The sequence below is a fragment of the Typopeltis vanoorti genome, chromosome 4, assembly GCF_054136105.1.
Source record: "Typopeltis vanoorti isolate ZY-2024b chromosome 4, IOZ_Tvanoo_1.0, whole genome shotgun sequence".
In the NCBI taxonomy this organism is placed as follows: Eukaryota; Metazoa; Arthropoda; class Arachnida; order Uropygi; family Thelyphonidae; genus Typopeltis; species Typopeltis vanoorti.
Genome location: NC_143552.1, coordinates 61028401 through 61055630, shown reverse-complemented (window position 1 = coordinate 61055630; position 27230 = coordinate 61028401). Strand labels below are relative to the sequence as shown.

Here is a 27230-nt window from a genome sequence, read left to right as displayed (position 1 = left end):
GCCATTCTTAGCTTGCATTTTTATACCAAACCTGGGCCTGTCATCACACTTTTCCTGATATCAAATCAAAGACATTTTCTTTTTAAGAAGCTTTTACTTTAAAGTATTATCCATTTAATTCCTATGCAATTTATTCACTTTATTCTGAAGATAGATACAGCTTCCCTCTTCTCATGCACTGCTGATTCCTGTATCGTGCCAGAGCTTTAGTTCAAACTGGCTTCTATAATAACAGGCTATTATAATAACCTACCTTATAATCACCTTCCACATATGCTCTTCCTTAATCAAAGCTCTCACATGATATGTTGTCAACTCTCCAGTCAACTGCATAATCACTTATCAATTAGAGGCATAACATTTGCCTCATTCATTAGAGATTCTCATAGATCTATATTCTTGCACTGTGAATCCCTTCCACCACATGCTGCTTAATCATAAGTAACTCTAAATTCTCTTTCCCTTTTTTTGCATGCTTTCTCCTTCTTCAATCAAAAAATAATGCCGTTATTTGAAATCATCTATCCATAAGTTTTCTATTTTCCAGGAATGGGGTTCTTATAACATAGATACACTAAATTTTGCAACCCATGGCAGTTATGGGTAAAACTCAGAGCCATCTCTGGAAATAGAATGTAAGGTACAGTTGCTTTTCACATGCTGGTGTGTAGCGAGTGATTAAGCTATCAGTGGACAATGCTAGTGCATCTTCAATGAATGTTTTTAAGGAAAAATATATATAATTACAAGGAATTACACCTTCCAGGGCTCTCCTTCAATGAGTCCCCGACTTCCTGGAAGTGCTTATATATAATAATAAATTATTTTAGAACTAAAATGTAATGTTCTAATTTACCCTGTAAAATAAAATTGTCATAATTTTTCTTACCAGCCTCAGCAGCATTAACTGATAAAGATATCACCTTTTCCAGAAGCAGTTTCTCAGGTTCTTTCCACTAGAAGAACCAAATGCATACTTTAATATGTAATAAAATGAAATTGTTATAAGAAATTATAACAGGTAAAGTACTACTCTATTTAAAATTTAAAAAAAAAATTAAAAGATAAACACCTTTAATTAGCATTGAAACCTTTTATAACTTTATCATGAATATTTTTAAAACTTAATTTAGCCCTAAAAATCACAATAAAAACTCTCACTTAAGTTGACATTTCTGAATAAAATTAAAGTCATAATTTAATTTGCTCATATATAAATTGCAATGCCACTCTGTTGCCAGATTTTAAAAACCTTGGCCTTTTTACATCATCATCAAATTCCCAACATGTATCCTCAAGAGGTGTACAGGATATTATGACAGTACTGTAAAATCGCTCATGATATGTTACTATGTAACTTATCATGTTCACTTTTACATAGTTTTCTAGGAAGATTGCACTTCGCAGCTTTCCTTCCACAATCCTTCTCATCCGTTTCTCAAGTATACTTGCATAAATCTTATCAGGAACACTCAGCAAGGAAATACCTCGGCAATTCTCACATTCAGTTTTATTTCCCTTTTTACATATGGGTACTATGAGAGCTCTGCTCCAATCATCTGGAATTCGTCCCTATGTCCAGGCCTTCGGAACTATCAGTGCAGCCACTGCAAGACTTTTATACCTCCATACGTGAGCATTTCTGGTTGAATATCATCTCCTCCAGCTGCCTTTCCACATTTCAAGTTTTTGATGGCTTTTCTACTTCAAGTATGAATATGTATTCCTGACTGCATGCCTGGTCAGTGTTTTTAACCACTGTCACTGATTTTTTCATTTAGCAATTTTTTGAAGTAATTACTCCATACATCAAGGATATCTTTTTCTCCAGTTTTCATGTCACCTTAATCACCTAATTCCTTTTACATTTCTTTCCTCCATTTCTAGGCTTCTTCAACAACTTCCAGAATATCTTGCCACCTTCTTGATATTTATTTTCTATGTTCTTACCAGTCTTCCCATGACTTTTGTTTAGCTAGTTCAACACAGTATTTAGCTTTCTTACATTTGTCTCTGTATTCTCTAAGAGCACAAGCTGACTTATTTACTAGGAACTTTTGATATGGTTTCTTCTTTACTTTCACTGTCTCTTTAACTTCCTGTTGTCCACCATGCAGTTCTGATTTTTCTATACTTGCAAACAACACTTACCTTTCTGGCTGAATTCATCAATGTTTTCTTCAGGGCTTGCCACTGAATCTCCAAGGTTTGGTTCCTGTTTTCAAACCCTTTCATTTTTTTCTTGAATAATGTTTGTTTATCTTAGTCGACATTTCATATCTGAGATCTGTTCAACTTTTATTCGCTTCAAAACCTTATTACATGTTGTTCTTTTCGATATGTAATTCAATTTTACCCTACTCAAGACTAAATAGCGATCACTTCCAATTTCAAATCTTCTGTACACTCAAATGTCCTGCACCAGTGAGAAAACATCACTATCAACAATAACATAGTCAATGAGACTTTCTTATTTCTTGCCTCTTCTCTCCATGGGAATTTATGCACATTTTTATGTTGGGACATTGTGATAGTAATAACCAATCCATGTCCTGAGCAGAAATCCAACAGGTATTTGCCATTATTATTAGCTTTGCTCTTTACTCCAAATTTTCCCAAAATATTTCTGTTTGTCCAACAATCATTTCCTACTCTGCTATTTAGATCCCCAACAAGGATCAACTTTTCTTTTTATTGTGTCAATTGCTTTCTCTAAAGCCAAAAAAATTACACCACTTCTACCTCAGTAGAACCTTCTTTGGGACCATAAGAATAAATATGTCTCATTGTCCAGTTCCCCATTCTGATATTTGCCCACATCACTCTACTTGGTATTGCCTGCCATTCAAGAAGATTAGCCTCGTATTTAGTGTTGAATACTATAGTTACTCCTTTTCCCCGATTGCTATTGCCTGAATATAACATTTTGTATTTATTGCTCAGAAACATATCACTAGTTCTTGTCTTTTTTTGTTTCAATCACCCATATTATATCAATCTGGTACTTATCCAATTCCTCAGTCAGCTCCATTTCTTTGCCATTCAGGCTTCTTATATTGATTACCAATTGAGTCTTATATTGAGTACCAATCTTGAACTCTGGTGTTGTTAAGGTGTGTTTCAGGATTTGTTCCAGTAGCTGACTTTTTGCTGTTCACCTTGGTTCCCTGGCAAAAACAACAGGGAGCCTCGTTTAACCAGACGACGCCCAAGCCAACATAAAGTTTTGTCACGTTGTACCATCATTTTATTTGTGATTTAAGCCAAAATGAATACATTTTGATTGGCTAAATCCCAAATTGCCAGCCAAATCCTCGTTTATCCAGCTAGATATCTAACAGGGTGCAACACAAGAATTTGAGGAATGGACATTAGGTCAGAAGCCCTGGTCGGTTCTCCACATTACTTTTAAGGGTATGTGGAGGTCTCCATTCAGGTATAGCACTTTTACCCTTAAGTACCCCTTTTTTACTGCCACTGCAAAGAAGCTGCAGGTCTGGATTTTGAATGAGACAAGAATTGTAAAAGTCTTTTACAAATGTCATATACTACTGAAGAAGACAATTTTCCCATAAAAAATAGAAATGTCGAAATATTAAAAGAATAGGAAGGAAGTTTAAATTATGCAACTTAATATTCTGCAAGTATATTAACAATCAGTAAATATCCACAAAAATTCATTAAACTGCATTTTCTTTTGATAATATCTATACCAATATACTCTTAACATAATTCTTCTAGCTAAGTATCTAAGGTAAATACAGTTGTCCACAATTTCAATAGAATTATCTTCTAATTTTAGTTTAAAATATAATCTGAATTTGTCATAAATTTTGTTTTAGCTATGGTAATCTTTAAGCCTGTTTTCCTGCTTTCTCTATAAAGGGAATTTAACGTTTTCTGAGTACTTTTTTATTTTTTGCTAACAGATAATGTCACCTGAAAAACATGATTTAGATTTCTTCTGCTGATGTTTAATTCTATAGTTTTCTCACAATACATTGCCTCAAGATATTAAATCTCCTTAACTCACTCCTCTCTCTCCATGCCAAATTCCTTTTCCTTCATGTTCTAACTGCATGGTGGCTGAGGAGCTGAAAGTTTATTTTTCACTTGGTTAGACTATAATAAATTTAGTTTAATCCTTTATCCAAGTGTGAGCAAACAAAGTTTGCACCTGAAAGTATCTTCAGGACTGGAGTAAGGTAGTATAACACCAGGCGTGTTGCAAAGGTGGAGTAAGCTAACATCACTCCATCTCAGTATCTCCCATAATGCAAAACACATCTCCTTGCAGATATATATAATGTTATGCATTAAGGGAAGGGCCACTACCCAGACTAGTTTCTACCTTTATTGAGGTCTTTTCAGTGGGAGCCAGGCCCAAGTGGAGATACCAAGAAGAAGCATTAGTAAGGTCATCTACCTATAGGAGTTGCTAAACGGTGTGCCACCATTTTATTAAATTACTCTGGATTTAAAGAAAGATGTTACCTTACCCCAGTCCTGATGATACTTTCAGATGCAAACTTTGTTTGCTCACACTTGGATAAAGGATTAAACTAAAGTTATTATGGCTGATGAGTTCTGATATACAATTTCTAATAATCTGATACATTTTGTTGAGATGGCCTGTAGTTTGAACAAAGCTGTTTACAAAAGCTATTTATTAATATGTTAGTAATAACCAGTCCATGTCCTGAGCAGAAATCCAACAGGTATTTGCCATTATTATTAGCTTTGCTCTTTTCTCCAAATTTTCCCAAAATATTTCTGTTTGTCCAACAATCATTTCCTACTCTGCTATTTAGATCCCCAACAAGGAACAACTTTTCTTTTTATTGTGTCAATTGCTTTCTCTAAAGCCAAAAAAATTTCACCACTTCTACCTTAGTAGAACCTTCTTTGGGACCATAAGAATAAATATGTCTCATTATCCAGTTCCCCATTCTGATATTTGCCCACATCTGAATTTGTTTCTCTGAATACGAGTGTACTTCAGCGGTTGTTTTTTGGAAGTTAGTTGCTGTCGTGATATAATATATTTTGGTTACCATCGGAATCGAATGCATAACGGGTAAAGACAAAATGAAGCTAAGTTTTCATTACTGTATTTAGTTATATTTCATTTTATTTAATTATATTTAGTACTTAAATGTTTTTTTGCTTGTAATTGTTTGTATTTTTTTTCTTATTTATTTAATGGAATTTATTAATTGAATAATTATTAAAGATTACGCTACTCGGCAGTAAGGAATGATGACGGATTCAGCAGCAGTCGCAAGTGACATATCGCCAAGTCCTCCGCCATTTAAGAACTCAATTATTAGCAATATCATAAGGGACTTTGTGGCATGCAGCACTTGTGGCATGTATGCGTCTCGGGAATTAGATATGTGGCTTGTGAAAGAGAGCGGAGAGCATATATGTGCAAAATGCAGGCAGTTGAAGGAAATAAGTGCATTAGAAATATCAATATACGACTTTGTTGCTCCAGGAACGGGGAATGAATGTAGGAAGACAAGTAGTGTGATAGGAGAGAACGAAAAAAAGATATATATGAATGAGAAAATAATAGTTGATAGTGTGGAAGGCGTGAGTGACTGTGAAAGTTTAGGAGATGGTTTTGTTTGGGAGAGTGAATTTAGATTAAGAGTGACTGACCTGCAGAGGGAGATAGATGAGTTGAAAGAGGAGGTGGAATGTCTTGTGAATGAGAGCAGAAGTATGAAAGATAAGATTAGGAGAATGGAAGAGATAAATGCAAGGCGAATCAGAGTAGGAGAGAAGGAGAATTTAGGGAGTATGAGTGAGTGGTATGGGGGTGCTAGAAGAGGAGAGAATGGAAACAGTAGAAGAGAGGGAATGAGAGAGAGGTATGGGAATGCTAGCAGATGAGAGGATGGAAACAGTAGGAGAGACGGAATGAGAGAGAGATATGAAAGTGCTAGAAGAGGAGAGAATGGAAACGGAACGAGAGATGGAACGAGAGAGAGGTATTGGAATGCTAGAAGACGAGAGGATGGAAACAGTAGGAGAGACAGAATGAAAGAGGGATATGGAAGTGCTAGAAGTGGAGAAAATGGAAACAGTAGGAGAGAGAAATGTATGGGAGTGCTAGAAGAGGAGAGAATGGAAACAGTAGGAGAGAGAGGTATGGGACTGCTAGAAGAGAGAATAGCAATAGAGGAGAGGGAATGAGAGAGACCTATGGGAATGCAAGAAGAGGAGAGAATGGAAACAATAGGAGAGAGGGAATGGTAAGAGGTATAATGTATGGCGACTCAATGATCCATGGTGTTCAAGATAGGATGCGTGAGGAGTGTTTGCCAGGAGGAACAATAGAAAGGTGAAAGGGTGGATGAGATGATTGTGATGGCAGAAACAAATGACTTGAGTGGTAATGTAAGTCGGGCAGCAAGAGATATGAGATTTTTGCTTGAGACTGTACGGAAAAAGACAGAGAGAGGAAAAATAGTGTGCGTGTTGCATAGGTATAATAATGATGAGCTGAGCAGAAGAGCGGTGATATTGAATGGCATAATAGCAAGAATGTGTGACAAGAGAGGACTGGTATATGTGGATGCTTTGATGCGTTTGAGGAAAGAGAGGAATTGTATGCGAGAGACCGCTTACATTTGAATGAGGAAGGACGTAGGCATCTAGAGAGATTGCTGTTCTGAACGAGTCAGTGTGTGTGTCCCAGGGAGGATGATAGCAGGGGTGGCCTCTTGTGGGAATGGATACTTGGGAGAAGGGAGACGATGTCAGGTAACACTGAGCCCAGTGGAGTCTAGAAGGGATAATGCTGGGTATAGAAACAATGGCATTTATGCTTTATACTAATGCCAGGAGTATCCGGAATAAGGGAGAGGAATTGGTGGCGCAGATAGCATTAGCCTGGCCAAAAATTATTGGGATCACTGAGACATGGTTGACAGAAGGGGATATAATAACAGGAATAGAAGTCACTGGGCATATCATTTTTCGTCAGGATAGGAGGGGAAAGCGTGGTGGTGGGGTACTGCTTATGATAAGTGATGACCTATGTCCTCTAAGGGTGGAGGCTTTGGAAGGAAGTGAGACAAATGATTTTGAGAGCATATGGTGTGAGGTAGAGGTAGGTAAGACAGGATATTTAGTGGGGTGTTGCTACAGACCCAGGAGCACGGAGGATGGGGACCAGGAGATGGTTAGACAGCTAAGGTTGGCAAGTGCAAGAAGGATGATTGTTACGGGAGATTTTAACTACAGTAGTATAAATTGGAGAAAGGAAGATGTATGTAGCAATAGTGGAATGGAATTTCTAGAATTCTTGAGGGACAAATGTCTTAGGCAACATGTAACAGAGGGAACAAGAGGTTCAAGAGTTTTGGATTTGGTTATAGCATCAGAAGAGTTGATAACTGAGATTAGAATGGTGAGGGCGAGAACGGTCAATGAGTTTAAGGAGTGGTATGATAGACTGTGTTTCTTAGGGGGGGGATCTCCCCTCGATGAGTCTTGACAGACTTTATGTTCTTAGGAAGGACCTCCCACGATGAGTCTTTTGACTCCATGGAGGCCTGAATAATAATAATAATAATAATTATTATTATTATTTCTGAATGATATAAAGAACCAAAGGCTTCCTCAAAATTTACAAAACATTAAATGTGCAAGAAGTACATATTTCTTGCACATTTAATATACTGTAGCTCTTAAGCTTGCTTGTTCATATGGCTGCACACTGCCCAAAAAATCTGATGATTTGATTTAAAATAATGGGTATAAAAATTTTGTACAATTGTAATAAACTGTTTAGCCTACAGTTAGATATCAACTCTGTTGTCATTTTTATGTAAAAATCCATTGTTGTGTAATTTTATTCTGTAGTTAAAATATCATGAACATTATTTTAATGGCTAATATAGCCTACTTTTGTTTAGGAGTGCCCCTTTCTTTACAATGTTATTGGCTAAAGAAAGGGGTACTCCTAAATGAAAGTAGACTATATTAGCCATTAAAATAATAGTTTATTTTAGAGGAGTAACATGGGAATTTTCCCATTAGTAATACCTATCACTGAACAGTTCCAACATAACATTTTGAAATTGTTTATCTCCTGATTCTTTTTTGTGGTCTACTAATGAAAATATAAACTTCTCCAGGACTTATTCATTGTTGATTTTAGGACATTCCATCATTCTATTATAACGGGTGGTGCATTATCTACCTCATCTAAATCTACAGATCTGTAAAACAAAATCAGTACATATTTTCACCCCCCCATTGTATCATACCCCCCCTTGCTTATTTTTCAGTTCTGGAATCCCTTTTACATTCTATGTAATTCATGTTTTATCTTAAGAGCAGGTTTTTGTTTTCTATTATTTTTTATTTTCTGTTTTGTACCTGTTCTTATATGTTCTAATATCATCATTTCTGATTTCTTTTTGAACAGTTATATTTTTATAAATTCTATACTGTCTGTGCTACTGCTTTTTTCGTTATTTCTCCTTTCAGATATATCTGATTTGTGGATACTTCTTTCTTTCAACTTTCCTTCCATTATTTTCTTAAGCTTTTCTTTACGGCTTATTAAATCTTCATCATCCATTGTGGCTGTTTCGTTACCAGTTCTAATCTTTCTCTGCCGACATTTTTATACCAACTACAGTTAGATATCAACTCTGCTGTCATATTTATGTAAAAAGCCATTGTTGTGTAATTTTTTTCAGTAGTTAAAACATCATGAACATTATTGTAATGGCTAATATAGCCTACGTTCGTTTAGGAGTGTCCCTTTCTTTACAATGTCATTGGCTAAAGAAAGGGGTGCTCCTAAACGAAAGTAGACTATATTAGCCATTAAAATATTAGTTTATTTTAGAGGAGTAACATGGGCTTTCAGTAGTCTATGATCACTACCACAGTTAAAGAGTACTGTAAACTCTTCAGAAATAAAATAATGCCTTGTGTGAAAGAGAAATTCTAATTTTTTTGGATGTTGAGGAAGCACTAGTTTGTAATACACTTATACCAAGAGAGGTTTGATGATAGTTTAATCCCAAGAAGAGAGATCTCATCTTGTATAGAAATTATAATGCTGCTGAGAGTAATACTGCATGAAAATAGTCCTTTTTTGTGATGGATAGGGCAGAACTGCTAGCATTGAAAATGATGAGGTTGTCCAAGCCTCATTGAAGAATGGTTTAGGTGGAGGTTACTGTTTGTGGTGATTTGTAGAGCATATCACAACAAACAGATATATATATATGTTTATAGGAAGATTTACTCGGTTTGGGAACATATTAGGGGTGCTTAAGGGTCGAAGCTGTATAACTGAGAGGAGACCTCCACATAGCCTTTAAAGGAATGCGGAGAACCGACCAGGGCTTCTGACCTAATGCCCAATCCTCACCTTCTCGTGGTGCACCCTGTTGGGTATCTACTTGGATATTGAATGAAAGAGGATGGGCTGGCAATTTGGGATTTAGCCGACCAAATTGTATTCTTATTGGTTAAACCAAAATAAAAAAAATGATGGTACAACATGACAAAATTTCATGCCGGCTGGGGCATCGCCCGGTTAAACAAGGCCCCCGCTGTTTTCGCCAGGGAACCAGGGCGAACAGCGAAAAGTCAGCTACTGGAACAAATCTGAAAACAAACCCCAACTCAACATCACCAGAGTTAAAGATCGGTACTATCAACGTAAGAAGCCTGAATGGCAAAGAAATGGAGCTAGATGAGGGAATTAGATAAGTACCAGATCGACATAATAGGGGTGACTGAAACAAAAACGACCAAAACTGGTGAGATCTTTCTGAGCAATAAATACAAAATGTTATATTCAGGCAATGACAATCAAGGAAAAGAAGGAGTAGCCATAGTATTCAACACAAAGTACGAGGCTAATCTTCTTGAATGGCAGTCAGTCTCAAGTAGAGTAATGTGGGCAAATATGAGAATGGGGAACTGGACAATGAGACTTATTTGTGCCTATGGTCCCACAGAAGGTTCTACTAAGGTAGAAGTGGAGGAATTTTTTGAGGCTTTAGAAAAAGCAACTGACACAATGAAAAATGAAAAGTTGGTCCTTGTTGGTGATCTAAATAGCAGAGTAGGAAATGATTGTGACACATACAAAAATATTTGGAGAAAATTTGGAGAAAAGAGCAAAGCTAATAATAATAGCAAATATCTGTTGGATTTCTGCTCAGGACATGGACTGGTTATTACTAACACCATGTTCCAACATAAAAATGTGCACAAATTCACATGGAGAGAAGAGGCTAGGAATAAGAAAAGTCTCATTGACTATGTTATTGTTGATAGTGATGTTTTCCTCCTGGTGCAGGACACCAGAGTGTACAGAGGATTTGAAATTGGAAGTGATCACTATTTAGTCTTGAGCAGGATAAAATTGAATTTCATATTGAAAAGAATAACATGTAAGAAAGTTTTAAAGCGAATAAAAGTTGAGCAGCTCTCAGATGTGAACTGTAGACTAAAATACACAAAGATTATTGAAGAAAAAATGAAAGAGTTTGAGAACAGGAACCAAACCTTCAAGAAAACACTGATTGATTCAGCCAGAGAGGCATGTGGTGAGGTTGTCTGCAAGGATAGAAAAATCAGAACTCCCTGGTGGACACAGGAAGTTAAAGAGGCAGTGAAGGAAAAGAAGAAAGCATATCAAAAGTTCCTGTCAAATAAGTCAGCTTGTGCTCTTAGAGAATATAGAGACAAATGCAAGAATGCTAAACACTGTGTAAAACTAGCTAAACAAAAGTCATGGGAGGACTTTGGCAAGAATATAGAAAATAAATATCAAGAAGGTGGCAAAATATTCTGGAGGTTGTTGAAGAAGCTTAGGAATGGAGGAAAGAGTGCTGTAAAAGGAATTAGAGATGATACAGGTGACATGAAAACTGGAATAAAAGATATCCTTGAAGAATGGAGTAATTACTTTGAAAAACTGCTAAATGAAGCAAGCAGTGATGACAGCACAGTGATAAAAAAACTGACCAGGCATGCAGGCAAGAATACATATCCATACTTGAAGTAGAAAAAGCCATCAAAGGCTTGAAATGTGGAAAGGCAGCTGGAGTAGATCATATTTGACCAGAAATGCTGAAGTATGGTGGTATAAGAGTCTTACAGTGGCTGCACTGCATAGTTCAGAAAACCTGGACAGAGGTACGAATTCCCGATGATTGGAGTAGAGCTCTCATAATACCAATGTATGAAAAGGGAAATAAAACTGAATGTGAGAATTACAGAGGTATTTCCCTACTGAGTGTTCCTGGCAAAATCTATGCAAGTATACTTGAGAAACGGTTGAGAAGAATTGTGGAAGAAAAGCTTGGTGAAGAACAAGCTGGATTCAGGCCAAATAGAGGCTGTCAGGATCAGATCTTCACTTTACAACAAACAGTCAAGAAAGCATGGGAATATAACAAAGATCTGTATTTAAGTTTCGTCGATTTGGAAAAGGCATATGATAAGGTGCCAAGAGGGAAGCTATTCAATACGCTGCAGTTATATGGTGTCAATGGGGCATTATATCAAGCAATACTTTGTCTTTATTTGAGTTGTAAGTCAGCAGTTAGAATTGAAGGAAGTACATGAAGATGGTTTAATGTTAAATCTGGTGTGAGACAAGGATGTACATTATCCCCTCTGTTATTCATTATCTATATGGATCACATTATGAAGGAAAGTGGTATTAAACATGATATCAAAATTGGAGATGTTAATGTCAGCTCTTTGCTTTATGCGGATGATGTTATACTTCTAAATAAATCCGCTACAAGTCTGCAAGATTATTATTATTATTATTATTACCACGGGCTACTCCAGGAGTCCTTAGACTCATCGAGGGAGGCCCTAAACATCATGTTCACGCAGCTGTTCAACATTCTCACAGTATTTATCATACCTTGCCTTGAACTCGCTCACTGTCATAGCACCCACAACAGACTCTGGCAGCTTATTCCACTCATTTACCACTCTAAAAGTAGGAATAAGAGAGAAATTAGTCGGAACACTAAATTAGCTGTATACAAGACAGTGTTCAAACCAGTTTTAACTTATGGATCTGAGAGCTGGGTCAGAAGTAAAACACTTGACCAAAGACTAGAGACCGCAGATACAAGAGTCCTGAGAAAGATTAGAGGCGTGAACAGATGGCATCGATTCTCTGACTAAATTGAATAATTGTTGTAATAGATATGCTATGAAGGTCAGCAATAAAAAGACAAAGACAATGAAAATAGGCAGAATCATTGAAAATGTCAACTGTGTTGTGAATGGAGAACCTGTGGAACAAGTAAAACATTTCAGCTACTTAGGCACGATTTTTACTGAAGATGGTAAATTAAATATGGAAATAGACAACAGAATCAGCAAAGCTGGTATGGTAGGAAGTCAACTGAATAAATTCATATGGAATAAGAGAGAAATTAGTCGGAACACTAAATTAGCTGTATACAAGACAGTGTTCAAACCAGTTTTAACTTATGGATCTGAGAGCTGGGTCAGAAGTAAAATACTTGACCAAAGACTAGAGACCGCAGATACAAGAGTCCTGAGAAAGATTAGAGGCGTGAACAGATGGCATCAATGGCAATATCATATTAAAAATGAGGATATTAGGAAAGAACTTGACATTGTCTGCATCCAGGAATGCGTTAGCAGAGCTAATCTCAGGTGGTATGGTCATTTAAACAGAATGGGCGAGGAAAGATTAGCAAAACAAGTGTTCTCTGCCAGGTTGGCAGGAAAACGACCCAGAGGAAGACCAAGATATAGGTGGATTGATATGGTATAAAGTGCCTTAGACGATAGAAATATAAGATCTGATAATGTTGGAGTCTTGACAAGGTAACAGACTGATTTGGAGGAAAATTGTAGATAGGAAGTTAGTAATGATATAATTTTTTCATGTAGTACTATGATATCCTGTACACCCCTTGTGGGTACATGGCAGGAATTTGATGATGATGATGGGAACGTATTAAAAGTATTAAATGACTAAAGAACAACATTAACATAAAAGGTTTTAATCGCACCTACTAGACTTCTTCAGGCGCTAAAAAACATAAGAATCCCATTAAGAAACTGTAGGGGAACTGGATCTGAACAGTATTAAAAAACGCAGCAAAAAACACTATAGAGGCTAAAGCCTAGATGAATTTAAAAAGAAGAACAATCTCTGCGTGCATCCATGAACTCATGCACGCCAATACTGAATTGCCAAGCTGTGGCAGTCTGATAAGTTGTAGCTTAATATCAATAGTAATTTAAGCATACTGTAAAATTTAATTTAAGAGTACTGTAAAAGGAATCAGAGATTATAATGGTGACATTAAAATTGAATTAAGGATATTCTGGGTGTCTGGAGCAATTACTTTAAAATCTGTTAAATGAAAGAGCAGCAGAAGCATCCAATCAGAAGTAAATGTTTTGAGGTAGAAAAAGCATTCAGAAACCTGAAATGTGGAAAGGAAACTGGAGTAAATGATATTCAATCAAATATCAATTTAATACCTTCATACTCAAATATAAAGGTATTAAAGTTTTACAGTGGTTGCATATAATACAAAAGGTTGGGTCAGTAGGTCAAATTGCAGATGACTGGAGTAAAGTTCTTATAGTACCATATAAAAAAGTGAAATGTGAGAATTACAGAGGAATTTTCTTACTGAGTTCCAAGTAATATTTATGCAAGCATGTTTGAGAAAAGAAAACTTATGAAGGAAATCTGAGGAAGAAGATTAGTTTGGGCCAATAAGACAGCTGAAAAAATCATGGGATCAATACTTAAGTTTTGTTGATCTGGAAATGGCATATGACAAGATACCACACCCTTCTCTCTCTCTCCCTCCCTCCCCTCACCACCACCACCAAAAATGTTTGAATTCATATTACAGTTTATACTAATGTTTAAAGTCAGCAGTTGGCATTGAAAGAGGTACATAAAAACTATTTGTTGTAGAATCTGGTGTCAGGAGTGCTTGCTGCCTCCACTGTTATTCATCATTTATATGGATCACATTATGAAAGAAAGTGGAATGAAAATTAGAGATGCTAATCTAATCTCGTTATTTTATGCAGATGATGTTATACTTGAAAATGAATCTACAAATTTGTAGGAGTCTTAGCTAACCAGAATAAATGCTGTAACAAATCTGGTATGAAAATCAACAATAAAAAGGCAAAGTATAAGCAAATAGGCAGGAATATTGAATCAGCTACATTCTGAATGAAAACTACAGAACAAGTAAAACATTTCAGCTATTTAGGTACAATTTTCAATGAATATGAAAATAAACAGCAGAATGAATAAAACTAATATGGCAATGAGTCAACCGAAGAAATTTACATGGAATAAGAGAAATTACTCCCAACAAAATACAGAAATCCCTCACTTTATACAGTTAATGTATCCTGTGAAAATGTAGTACTAAGTGAAAGCATGTTAAATGAATATAAAATGCAATGAAAAAATTTAACACATCTGTGGACATTCAAAATCTTTATTACATTTTTTAAAATGCATTTGCTTTTATCATTTTTACTGTCAATATTTATTCTTTATGTGCATAAAGAATAATAAAATGCTTGAAACAATTGAAGGTTTATTAAACACTGCATAATATGCATTCATAATTATACATACAAGTGTATGTATTTAAAAGAAATTATTTGCTTGAGAAATATATGTATTTGAACAAGATAGTTTGCAGTAACTCTTTTTTTTTTTTTAATTTCTGTGTATACATCTTGCAGTAATAGTTCCTAGCTGTCTACATTTCACTAGGCTTGCATACTGCAATCAAGGTTAGGATTGATATCCATAAGTTGTTCTTTTAAAGTTTCAATAACTCAAAACAATTCATCAAGTTTCTGCACCAAAGCAATAACTTTTCTCTTCTTTTTATCATAGGTGCTCATTATTTCATCTTTCCTTTTATCCATAGTCAATATTTAATATAAATTTCTAATATAAAATTTAATACAATTTTTAATATAAAAAATATTTATACAAGGCAGTATACATTTAGCCAACACATGATTATTTAATGGCAGCTCAAACCACAATGCTAACTACACCCAAAGAACATATGCATGTACATTCACTATGTTGTCATGGTAACCGTGAATGCTCACAAAGTCAGTCATTTGAAATTATAAGTAAATCTCGGCAAAATAACCACAAAAGTGAATTTTTAACCCATGTTAAATAAAGTGTGATATCAATTTATTAACCATGTTAATTTGAAAAGCATGTCATTAGAAACTGAGTAAAATGAGGGATTCCTGTACAGAAGACAGTGTTCAAACTAATTTTAAACTTATGGATCTGAGAGGCGTAGTAGAATTTAAAACAGCTGCTCACAGGCTGAAGATCCCCCCCCACCCCCCAAACACATAAATATTCTGAGAAAAATTAGGGGAAAATACTCAGATATTTTTGTGGTTTAACATGTCGCTGTCAATATGGATAAAATACATCACTCCTTTACACTTTGTATCCATCATATATTTCAATGTAACATCAATGGTATTACAATTTTAATATGCACTTCAAATCCATGGAAACCTGGACGTATATATATGTCATGACCGGTTGGATGGTTAATAACTGCTTGTTAAGGTGCCAGTATATCAACTACTACATATTTAGAAATTAGAATTAGAATTAGTTTTATTAAAATAACAACAAAATCAACAAAATTACAGACTTCAATAGCCTAATACATATATCAGCGTGAAATTGGTTGAATTAAACAATACGTGCACATAATGGAACAAGAACTAGTTATTCTATGGCATAACACATGTCACATCCTATGTTTATAGATGTCAGATTTTTAATAAATGCATGCCTAACTTGAATGCTCTACTCTGCACCTCCACACATAATTTTCTGTGGAGGTGCAGAAGATTTCTGAAGATTCCTTAAATTTTCTTATAGCAGTTATGATCAATACAGCATTTCCATTTGTTTGCTATAACAGTTGATGGCCTGTTTTAGTTATACGTAAGATTTTTTTTTTTTTTAGTAGGTGGACACAGAGGTTGTGGAAAAATCCACCACTCATACCAGATGATAGTCGCTATACTACTATACAACTTCCCAAGCTTTAGACCACGTGCGACATCGTGGCCTGTTCAACAAATTGCCATACTTTGGTCTCCCTGTCACCCTCTGTAATTGGGTAGCAGCTTCCTCTATGGTCATTCTCTGCAAGTCATGGTAGATGGCTTCCTCTCTTCAAGCTTCACTCACTGCTACAGTGCCTCCTATCACTTATTCTCTTTCTCTTGTTCCTAAACAACCTACTCGCAATCACTACCAATCCTATCCACAGCTCTGCTGATGGTAGTACTCTCCACTCATTCGACAAACCATGCAGTACTCTAACATTCCAGGCTACAAGATCATCTGCAAACAGTTCCCTAAACATTGATCTTCATATTATCCTTCAATGGGGTCAAGGACAACCTTGTCATGTTCAGTGCTACCAAAACATAGTCATGTCTTTTCTCTAGCAAAATAGATCTTAGTTCACCTACCCCTACCCTCAAATCAAATCAAAAAAAGCAACACACAAATCACAAGACACGATCAGATCTCTCTGCTTGGACTAACCAAGTCTAACCTCCACTCTCTTCTGGCATCAATACACCATAACACATCAATAGCTTCCTTAGCATTCAAGAAACTAGGCATTTTCTTTTGTTCAAAAAATATATTTTATACCCAACCAACTCCTAACTATATACAAATCTCAAATCCACCCATGCCTAGAATACTGCTCACATGTTTGGGGTGCACCTAAAACTTCCCTTAAAATCCTTGATGCTGTCCAAAGGAGAGCAATTAGGCTCACTGATAATCCCCCCCTCTCTCTCTCTCTCTCTCAGAGATTCACTTCAAACCTCTAACAGATGCAGTGTCTATTCTACAGTAATTCCATGGTCACTGCTTAGTGAATTGGTAACTATCAGTCCTTCACTTTCAGTTGCACCTATTAACAGAAGAGCAGCAGCTGCCCACTATCCCTTTACTGTGCAACTGCACCAAATTTGCTTCTCCTCTTCCTCTTTTATTCCATCCACCACTGTCCTATAGAACAGCCTTCCTCATGAAGTACGTTCCCAAATAACTACAACCCATAGCTCTTCATAAAAAAACATCAATATACTTCTATCTCAGTCCTCATCTGCACCACACATGTGGCACTGATGTGCTTATAGGTCTCTCAACCTCTCCTGTATGGGATCAATATAAAAAAAAAATGTTAACAGTTCTTCCTTTTTTTTTTACATGGTACTGTAGATGTTATATGCCCTGTCTCGTAATGTTTTGATCAAGCATATCTTCTGTATGGATGGTGGTGTGAAGCTCCCAGTGATGGTTGGCTTTCTGTACACTTAGATTTTTAGCCTCTTTTCTTTTTCTTCAGATATTTCCAGATAGATGTCAGGAAGTTATCTGAATCATCACTGATGCTGGTCACTATACTAGCATCAAGGACAATTAACAAACAATTAGTGGAGTAAACAGATTTCATCAACAGCAAAATCATACTGAAAAGTATTTCTAAGGAACCTGACATTAGCATTAAGGAATGCGAGTACTGGGATAATCTTTTTTTTTTTTTTTTCTGTTATCAGACAAGTGTTCAATACCAGAAAAAATAATGAAGAGGAACATCATGATCTAGGTGGATTAATGCTTCTAGAGAAGTGCCTTAGAAGGTTGAAATATAAGATGACAATATTGGAGTCTTGACAGATAAAAGAATTGTTGATAGGAAGTTAGCAATAGTACATATCTGTCATGTAGTACCATCAGGTATCCTGTACCCTTTTTTTTCAGTACATATCAAGAATTTCAAGATAATGACCTCTTTGGAATATGCAATGTTCAGATAGAGCAACAAATCATTGACTAGCTTTTAGTAAACTAAAATCCATCAAATATTTTAAGAGGTTAAAAGTGTGGTGTGATGAACAAATAGGATATTCTAGGATAAAACCCATAAGATATTCTACTACAAAGACCTGCTATCAGCATCAGGTAAAACTATATTATTAGAAAAAACATTCTACACAGAATCCTCACAGCTGACAGATTACAAAACCCAATTATTTCATATTACTTAAGCCATACCTACAATAGACCAATCCAGCTCATTCTGAAATAACATTTTGAGAAAAGAAACACTATTTATATAATGATTAGCTAAAAATAAGGGCATTTATGGGTCCTTTCATTTTTATTCTTAATTTCAATTTAAATCATAAAATTAAAAAAAAAGAAAAGAAAACATGAAAGACTTACAAGTATTTGTGCCAAGAAATCTCTCAATGCTTGATCTACAATGGATTTCATATCATTTTCACTGTAATATAAAGTTCAAATGCCTAATTTTAATTGGGAACCCATTATTTATCGATATTATCTCATAAATAAATAATACATTCTTACGTGAAACAAACCAATACCTACAGAACTAACATTACATATATCACAACAACAACAACAACAAAATTCATAATACCAAAATCTGATAGTTTTTTTAAGTAAAAGTAGCAACAGAAAAATTTCAGAACAAAGCATGCTGAGCATAAAAAAACATGGATGTGAGATTGACTTTGAAGGAAGTCCAGCTCACATTTCTTTGTTTTATCTTAAAAGCGTCATCAAAAATGTTAAAAAACTGAAATTGTGCAACAAGTAAAATCCTACATCAGATTTGGTCATATTTCATCAAATCTGTTCCATAATTTTTATTTCACTCTCCTGAGGAAGTGTACTGATGTACATGAAACTAGTAGAGGTTTTAACTCAATAAAAATGAGGTCAACCTCCACGTGGAATTTATACCAGACTTAAATGTTTGACATGTTCTTCATCTACAAAAATCCTTAACACAAGACTTATTTGTGCATAGTCTTATTACACAGAAGCTTCTAGAAGGAAAGAAAAGGGATGTTCAGAAACAGGAAATGTATCCCAGACACAATTTGTGGTAAATTTAGGGAAAGTGCAGAGCTAATATTAATAGCAAGTACCTGGATTTCTCCTGTGTAAATGGACTAATGGTCAAACACAGTAAAAATAAAAAATACAGGAATCAAACATTTATAAGGGATGGGATGAATGGTTATGGAAATGATGAAAAAGATGTTATAAGCAGATATCGGGTTGTCACATCTTAAATAAAATTTTAACTATTATTTACAAAATTCAGAAGTATTGAATTGTGGCATTAACTGATACACGTGCCCAGGGCTCAACAAATATGCTTGCCCAGCTAGCAAAATCTACTTTGCTAGCTGGGCAGATTTTGATAAATATTTTAAGAAAAAGACAGGAATAGAGATGGGGGGGTATGATGGCTTTCGTGAGGACAGAAGGGGTAAAAAGGGAGGGGGAGTGCTATTGATGATAGAGAAAGAGTTATGTCCATATAAAGTAGAGATGCAAGAGGGAAATAGTGCCAGTGGTTTTGAGGCAGTATGGTGTGAGATAGAGGTGAATGGAATCAAATACTTGGTGGGATGTTATTATAGACCAGGTAATGTGGATGGTGGTGATAATGAAATGTACAATCAAATTAGCCAAGTAAATAAGAAAAGGGTGATCGTTATGGGTGATTTTAATTATGGCAATAAAGACTGGAATGATGAGATAGCAACTGGAAGTAAAGAAAATTAGTTTCTTGAGTTTTTGAGGGATAACTACCTCAGACAGTATGTAACAGAGGGCACATGAGGATTGAGGGTCTTGGATTTGGTCATCTCATCAGAGGATGTAATTATAAATGAGGTGTCAAATCATCCACCAATTGGTAAGAGTGACCATGAGGTGATTACCTGGGTGGCTGCCAGCAGTGCAAGGACCTCTGTGTAATTCCAAATATATGTGGAACTACAAGGGGGGTTATTATGAAGAGCTCAGGAGACAGCTTGCAGGTGTAGCATGGAAGGAGGAGTTAGCAAGAAAAGAGATCAATGCAGCTTGGGGGATTTTCAAAAACTGTTTAGTAGATGCAATGTCTAAATGTATTCCAAGGGTGAGAAGGTTAAATAAGTTGGGTGTGAGATGGATGAATAAAGAGATTAAGCATGCAATACAGAGAAAAAGGGCATTGTGGAGGCAGCATAAGAGAAGTGGAAATAACCAATTCCATGAGATCTACAAAGACCAGGCAAGGAGGGTGATTTGGTTGGTGAGGGTAGCTAAAGAGAGGAATGAACAGCAGTTGGCTAATGAAGCCAAAAAGAATCCTAAGGAATTCTTTCGATATGTAGCCAGAAAAAGAAAGAATAATTATGGAAGGATGATACTGATTGGAGAAAATGGTATAAAGACAGCTGATGCAGAATGTGTGGTGGAGATACTTAATGAACAGTTCATAAAGGTCTTTCAATCTTGAATGTGACTTCATAGAGGGATTAAGAGCAGTTGATGATGGGTAAGAGAGAATGACTGTAAGTGAACAAGAGGTGTATGGGGAGTTGAGTGAACTAGATGTTAATAAGGCTGTGGGACTTGATAATATATCATCACATATGCTGAAAGAATATGCCAAGGAGTTGATACCGGCCTTGACATATTTTTTTTAATATGAGTCTTGTACTCGGTCAAGTTCCTAAGGAGTGGAAGGTGGGGCAAGGTTGTGCCACTTCATAAAGGAGGTGATCGAACTCAAGCATCAAACTATAGGCCTATCTGTGTGTCAGATGTTGTGGTTAAGTTGTTGTTAGAGAAGCTTGTGAGAACTAGGATCCAGAGTTGGGTTGATAACAATGGTATTATCTTTGATGGACATCATGGATCTGCTAAAGGGAGGTCATGTTTTAGTAATCTACTTACTTATTACAATAAAGTGACTGCTTCCTTGGACAGAGGAAAAGGATACATAGTAATATACTTGGATTTCGCAAAGGCTTTTGATAGAGTACCTCATGATAGGTTGACAGTCAAACTAGAGCAGATGGGGTTGGATATTAGATTGGTGCATTGGATTGGAGACTGGCTATCTGATAGGTATCAACAAGTTGTGTATGGGGGGGAGGGGGGGTGATATCCAGGAAAAAGAAAGTCACTAGTGGAGTGCCTCAGGGATCTGTTTTAAGTCCATTACTGTTTAACATATATATTAATGATATAGGTGAAGATTTGGATGGAGATATTCAGTTGTTTGCAGATGATGCAAAGTTGGGACGAACCATAAAGTGTAGTGAAGATGTTGTGGCCTTACAGGAAGACTTGAATAGATTGAGTGATTGGGCACGGAAATGGGGATGTGAATTCAATGTTGCAAAATATAAGGTTTTAAAATTTGGAAAACAAAAATGTAATGCAGAATTTATGCTTGGTGAGAATATATTGTTGGAGGTAGAGGAAATAAGAAATCTGGGGGTGATAGCGGATAAGGATCTAAAATTTAGGGGGACACATCGCCAAAATTGTGAAGACAACACAAAGGCTTCTGGGAATGATTCGGAGGATACTGACGTGTAGAAGTAGAGAGATTCTTGTTCCGCTGTATAAGGCTTTGATTAGGCCACACATGGACTATTGTGTCCAGATTTGGTCACCAGGTTTTCAGAAGGATGAAGAGATGTTGGAAAGGGTCCAAAGTAGACTGACTAAGGTAGTTTCTGACCTCTGCAATGTCGAGTATGAGGAAAGATTGAGAAGATGTAATTTGCAGAGGCTGGTGGACAGGAGGAAGAGGGGAGATATGATAGAGACCTACAAGTTGGTAAGGGGTTATTATAGGATTAATGCTGGAGAAGTTTTACAGAGAATAGTGGGAGATCAGGGCAGAACCAGAGGTCATCCCTGGAAACTGTATAAAGAGGGTGTGAGTAGGGGAGTGAGAGGCAGGTTTTTTTCATGTAGAGTTGTGAATGATTGGAATGCCTTGCCTGAGAATGTGGTGTCTGCAAAGAGTTTGAATGTGTTTAAAACACGGTATGATGAGCTGTGTGTGAGATAAAAGGACCTCCCAGATAAGTCTTTGACTCTATGAGGTTTAGGGGTGGTAATAATAATAATTTTTAGATTGTAACTGAAAATAAATAAACCATCATGTATTACTAAAATAGAGAGCCAAAGACTTATTTATCATACATGTCCTCTAGGAGATGTGCTTTACATTATGGAAAATACTAAGGAAAGTGGTCTGGAGCTTGCTCCACCTTTACTACGAGTTGTCCATAAGGTTGCTTATGCTTGCATCCGCCGTTAGTTTCTATATATTCAGCACGAAACTCTTGTAGTTTCTATATTCGGCTATGAAATAATGTTGGATTCGATATCCACTTAATTTCTACCATCATGTATTATATTTGCAGTGTTTTTTTTTATGTGTTTTATTGCTTGTTTGTTGAGGTCTGGACAGTCATTTTGCTTGTTATCGTAGAATTTATGCTGATAAGAAAAAAACTAAAACTGTTCAAACGACTCTTGATAACTTCTTTTGATAAAAAAATTGCAGTAAATAATGTAGGTAGAAGTATTTATTAAACATTTACTTTGCATTCAATTTTTATCTTTCCTAAAAGAGTACCATACAAAACGAATTATTAATACAGTAATTGATCATGGAGCAATTGTACTTTTTAGCATTGATTATTAGATTTGATTAATGCGATTTTGATATACGCAGTAACATCGAGGGATTAATTAACTGCGTTAATCGAGGGATACCTATAGTATATTAGCATGTTCAAAAATTATTGGCATAAATGGTTTTTAATGTAGTACATGATGGTAGCAAGATAACACGACAAGACAGCAAATTTTTGATGAGATAACAGAGAGGTGAAAAAAAAAAAAAAAAAAGGATTGCTAATATCAGCATAAAAATTAAGTCAATTTAAAGAAGAAAGCAATGATTATGCATTTATGCGACTGGTATATACAGCAAACAGGAACAGAAGAATATGCTTAATGACAATAAAACATCTATTAACTCATAAGTTACAAATTGATAAGTATTCATAAATTCTTGTAATCAACCGCTTGTTTTATTATTAAGAAAATAATAGATTAAGATTAAACAGCTTTCACAGTTCATAATGAAATCACAGGTGAGAATATTTACTATGGCCACTGTTTCAAAGCCTTAACTAAAATGACACAATTGTCCATATCAAAACCCAGCCAGATATAGATGTTTCCAGAGATATAACAGGGTGCTAGCATTGTCCTTAGTAGAAGATGCCCTACATGTGTTGCTCAGATAAGTCATTTTTTTATTAGTGATATTGTTATTAGTGATATTGTTATATATAATTGGTGGTTTTGTTTATTTCTGACTGTCTTGTTAAGTGGTGTTTGTTTAGTAAACTATTATTATGTGATATTCTTTCAAAAATGTTTTTCGTTATGGTACTAATGCATATGAGAAAAATGGCAACCAAAACATCGATGTTGACTAATATCAGCATGTGGAATTTAGTGTGATGTAGCATGTTTAATGTATTCATTGCAGAGTAAATGGTTTATGATATGACAGCGAGAATGGAGAAAATATTTGTTGGAAATGTTTCCTAAGCAAGTAAAACAAATGTGAGTCATGTTGGGAGCAAAAGAATGAAGTGAGTGATATTATAAATATCACTCGCTTCAGGCAGGATTGTCAAAGTGTTGTGGAGAATGTAGCAGAAGAAGTGAATGATAGCACACAAAATATGAATGAGAGTTTGAAGGAAGTGGAGGAAAGTAATAATGTGAATAATGAGATGCCAGCATGGAAAGAAACTGCAAGCTTATGCACACTCCTTCACAGGACAAAATGTGAGCTCAAACGACCGCAGAAACGATTGGTGTGTGGTGCAGGACAGAAAATGAAAGAAAGAGTGAATGGGAAAAGCATAAAAGTGTAAGAAAGGAGAAAAAAGATAGTACTGTATGAAGATTCGATGACAAGAGTATACTTAATGAATGAAAGCATGATTTCCAGGTGCAAATATAAAGGATGTTAGTGAAGTTATACATTTGCAGAAGAAAGAAGTGAATGAATTAATTGTTTTGATAGGCACAAATGATTTAAAAGGTAAGAAATATGCAATGAGAGAAGATATGAAAGAGTTGTTAGAAGAAGCAAATATGAAGAGTAAGAAAGAAAAGATTGTGAATCTGCTGCTTTGGTATGATAGGATAGAATTAGAGAAAGGACCATGATTGCCATTGACTGAATGAGAAGATTGTGCAGGAGGAATGGTGTGTGGTTTACAGATGTGTGGAGTGAATTTGATGGATATAATGGACTATGGACAAAATATATTTGATGGATGTAATGGACCATTTAAGTGCAGTCCTTTAGGACTACACTTAAATGGTTTTGGAGTTAGGTGTGTGAAGAAAGTGTTGTTCAGTGAGAGGTTGGAAGTGCAAAAACCAGGAAAACTAGAAATATTGATTCCAATCATTTATTCTGATTTAATCCTCTTCACTCCACCTGGGAGCATAGGTCTTCCACCATCATTTTCCACCAGATTCTGTTTTTTTGCTTCTGTTTTTATTTGGTTCCAGTTTTTATTAATATTTGCTATTTCTTTCAGTACTGTTCTTTATCATGTTTCTATTGGCCTTCCCCATCTTCTTTTACCCTGTGGGTTCCAATCTAGAGCCTGTATTACTATTATTTTATCTTCCTTCCTCAACACATGCCCCAACCACCTCCATTTTCCTTTCGTATATCTGTTGCAACATGGGTTTCTGGTTTGTTCTCTGCCATAGTTCTTCATCTGATATTTGTTTTAGCCAATATATTCCCAGCATCATTCTTAAACACTTTTTTAGGAAGACCTGGACATTGTTAACTATCTCTTTGTTTAACATCCACATTTCTGAACCATACATAAGTACTGCCTTTACATTTTGGTTAAATATTCTCATTTTAAACTAGTGACATTAAACTACAAACAATTGAAATGAAATATCTCAGGAAAGTGGCACAAAAAACAAGACTAGACCGAATAAGAAATCAAACCATAAGAGACAGCCTTCAAGTTGCACCTCTGAATCAATTCATAACACAAACCCAAATGAGATGGTTTGGACATCTCAATCGAATGGAAGAAGGAAGAATAGCAAAAACTGTATACGAAAGCCAGAAAATAGGAAAAAGAAACATAGGCAGACCCAGGAAAGGTTGGCAAAAGGAAATTAAAGAAAAATTGGAAAGAAGCAAAACAACATACCTTGGACAGGACGGCATGGAAATCTCTTTGGCAAAATCTCGACACTTAAAAGCATAAGAGATCATAGACGAAGAAGAAGAAGAAGACATTAGGGGGAGGAAACAATCAAGCATGTGTCTAGCCACCCCTGGGATAGATAAGTATGAGTGCTGGAATAATTATGAAGAACTGGGTGCAGTTTTCCAGTTTTTCAAATGTGAATGGGAAGGTAATGATATTATGTAAGGGTAACTGTGGGCCCAAGGGAATGTTGAAATACTTGTACATTAATGCTCAACGTATCAGAAATAAAGGAGACGAGTTTTTAGCATTGGTCAGCTCAACTTGGCCAAATATTATTGGCATCAGCGAAACTTGGTCGTCAGAGAATGTAATGGATATTGTATTTTCAGAAGATATAAGAAATAGGGCAGGAAGAGGGGTATTATTAATGATAGCTGGAGAACTTCAACCAACAAAAATAGAAGTCAAGGAAGATTTTAGATCTAATGTAAATGATTCATTTGATGCAGTCTGGTGCGAGACAGAGACCAATAAAACAAAATATATTTTGGTTGCCACTAGAGATCTGGGGATTCAGAAGAAAATGTGGATGGCATGCATCAGCAGATTAGCACAATGAGTGCAGGCCAAGCAATTATCAGGGGAGACTTCAACTATGGTGATATAGACTGGAAGGAGGAAAGGGCACATAGCAAAATGTAATTTATACAGTTACTAAAGGATAATTACCTGAAACAGCACATGATGGAAGGGACCAGGGGTTTGAGAGTGTTGGATCTGGTAAGAGCATCAGAACATCTATCTATAACTACAATAGCAATTCTTCCGATCAGGAAAAGTGACCATGCAGTCTTCTCCTGGGAGACTGCTTAACATGTGAAAATTTTAGTGAAGAAAAAGTTTATGAAGAACTAAAATGTTGGCAATTAAAACAAACTTAGGAAGCAACTTGGAGCAGTGCCATGGAATAAGAAACTACACGGAATGGATGCCATTATTGCATGGGAAGTGGTCAAGGATTGTTTGTGTGAAGCAGTATCAGAGTGCATACCTAGGGTCATGGAGGATAAGCTAAGTAATGATTAAGTGGATGACTAGCAATATAAAGCAGGAGATGCAAAGAAAAAAAGCATTGTGGAAGAAATATAAACAACAAGGCGATCAATATGCCAGTACACCTAAACTTCTTTTTATGCGAATTTTTTTTACGCGAATTGGGATATCAAAAATAATTTTTTTTACACGATTTTTATTCACTTTTATGCGACCAACCTAAAGTCTAAGTTAGGAAAAAATCCGTAATTCAAGATAATTCTGAGAATTTTGTAGAATTGCATTCTCGTTTCAATTAAGAAAATTCTAAATTCTTATGCATTTCATTTATTGGGAATTCCCCGAATTATATAACTAACTGCACATAAAAAAAGCAGTTCTTAGCAGTTTGAGTAGACAACACAGTTAACGCATTTTTTAAGTGAAATCAAAATAAAAATCGTGTTATAAAATTAATAATTTTGCCAAGAAATAATAAATGGTAAGCTATATGTAATTTTCAAACTTTCAGTTCATTAACCGAAGATTTTAATCCAGCCCTCACATGATGTTGCCGACAACCAAAAAAAAAAAAAAGAAAGCCGTTTCCTTCGATATAAAAATTCAAATGTTAGATCACCTTCAAACTGAGGAAGGTGCAACAGCTGTGGGTAAGCATTTTGGAGTCCGTGAATCTGTCAGATCTAGAAAGAAAAATGAAGAGGCTATTAGAAAAGCTGTATGTTCTGGTACAAAATCGAGTGAGAAATTATCATCATACACAAGAGATGTTGTTCTAGAAAAGGCTGAAAAAGTTTCAGTGATGTGGATAGAAGATAATGTACAATAAAGAATGCCAGTTGATGGAAATTCCATCAAGCCATCAGCATTGAAATTTTATGAACAGATTAAAAAACTGCAGCCAGATACTTCATCTCAATCGAGGAAAAAATGTGAATTTCATG

At 35.7% G+C, this 27230-nt stretch overlaps 1 protein-coding gene across 2 annotated transcripts in view; it reads right to left on the bottom strand.

Annotated features, from left to right (window-relative positions):
• The window catches only part of Hpr1 (THO complex 1-like protein Hpr1), a 311940-nt gene that overhangs the window by 243663 nt on the left and 41047 nt on the right, over window positions 1–27230 (bottom strand). For both annotated transcript variants that reach the window (XM_090391220.1, XM_090391221.1), the window contains exons 3-4: window positions 18344–18404; window positions 890–956 (exon numbers count right to left, since the gene is read on the bottom strand). In XM_090391220.1, the coding sequence (XP_090247346.1) occupies window positions 890–956; window positions 18344–18404 (128 nt within the window). The remainder of the gene's footprint in view (window positions 1–889; window positions 957–18343; window positions 18405–27230) is intronic.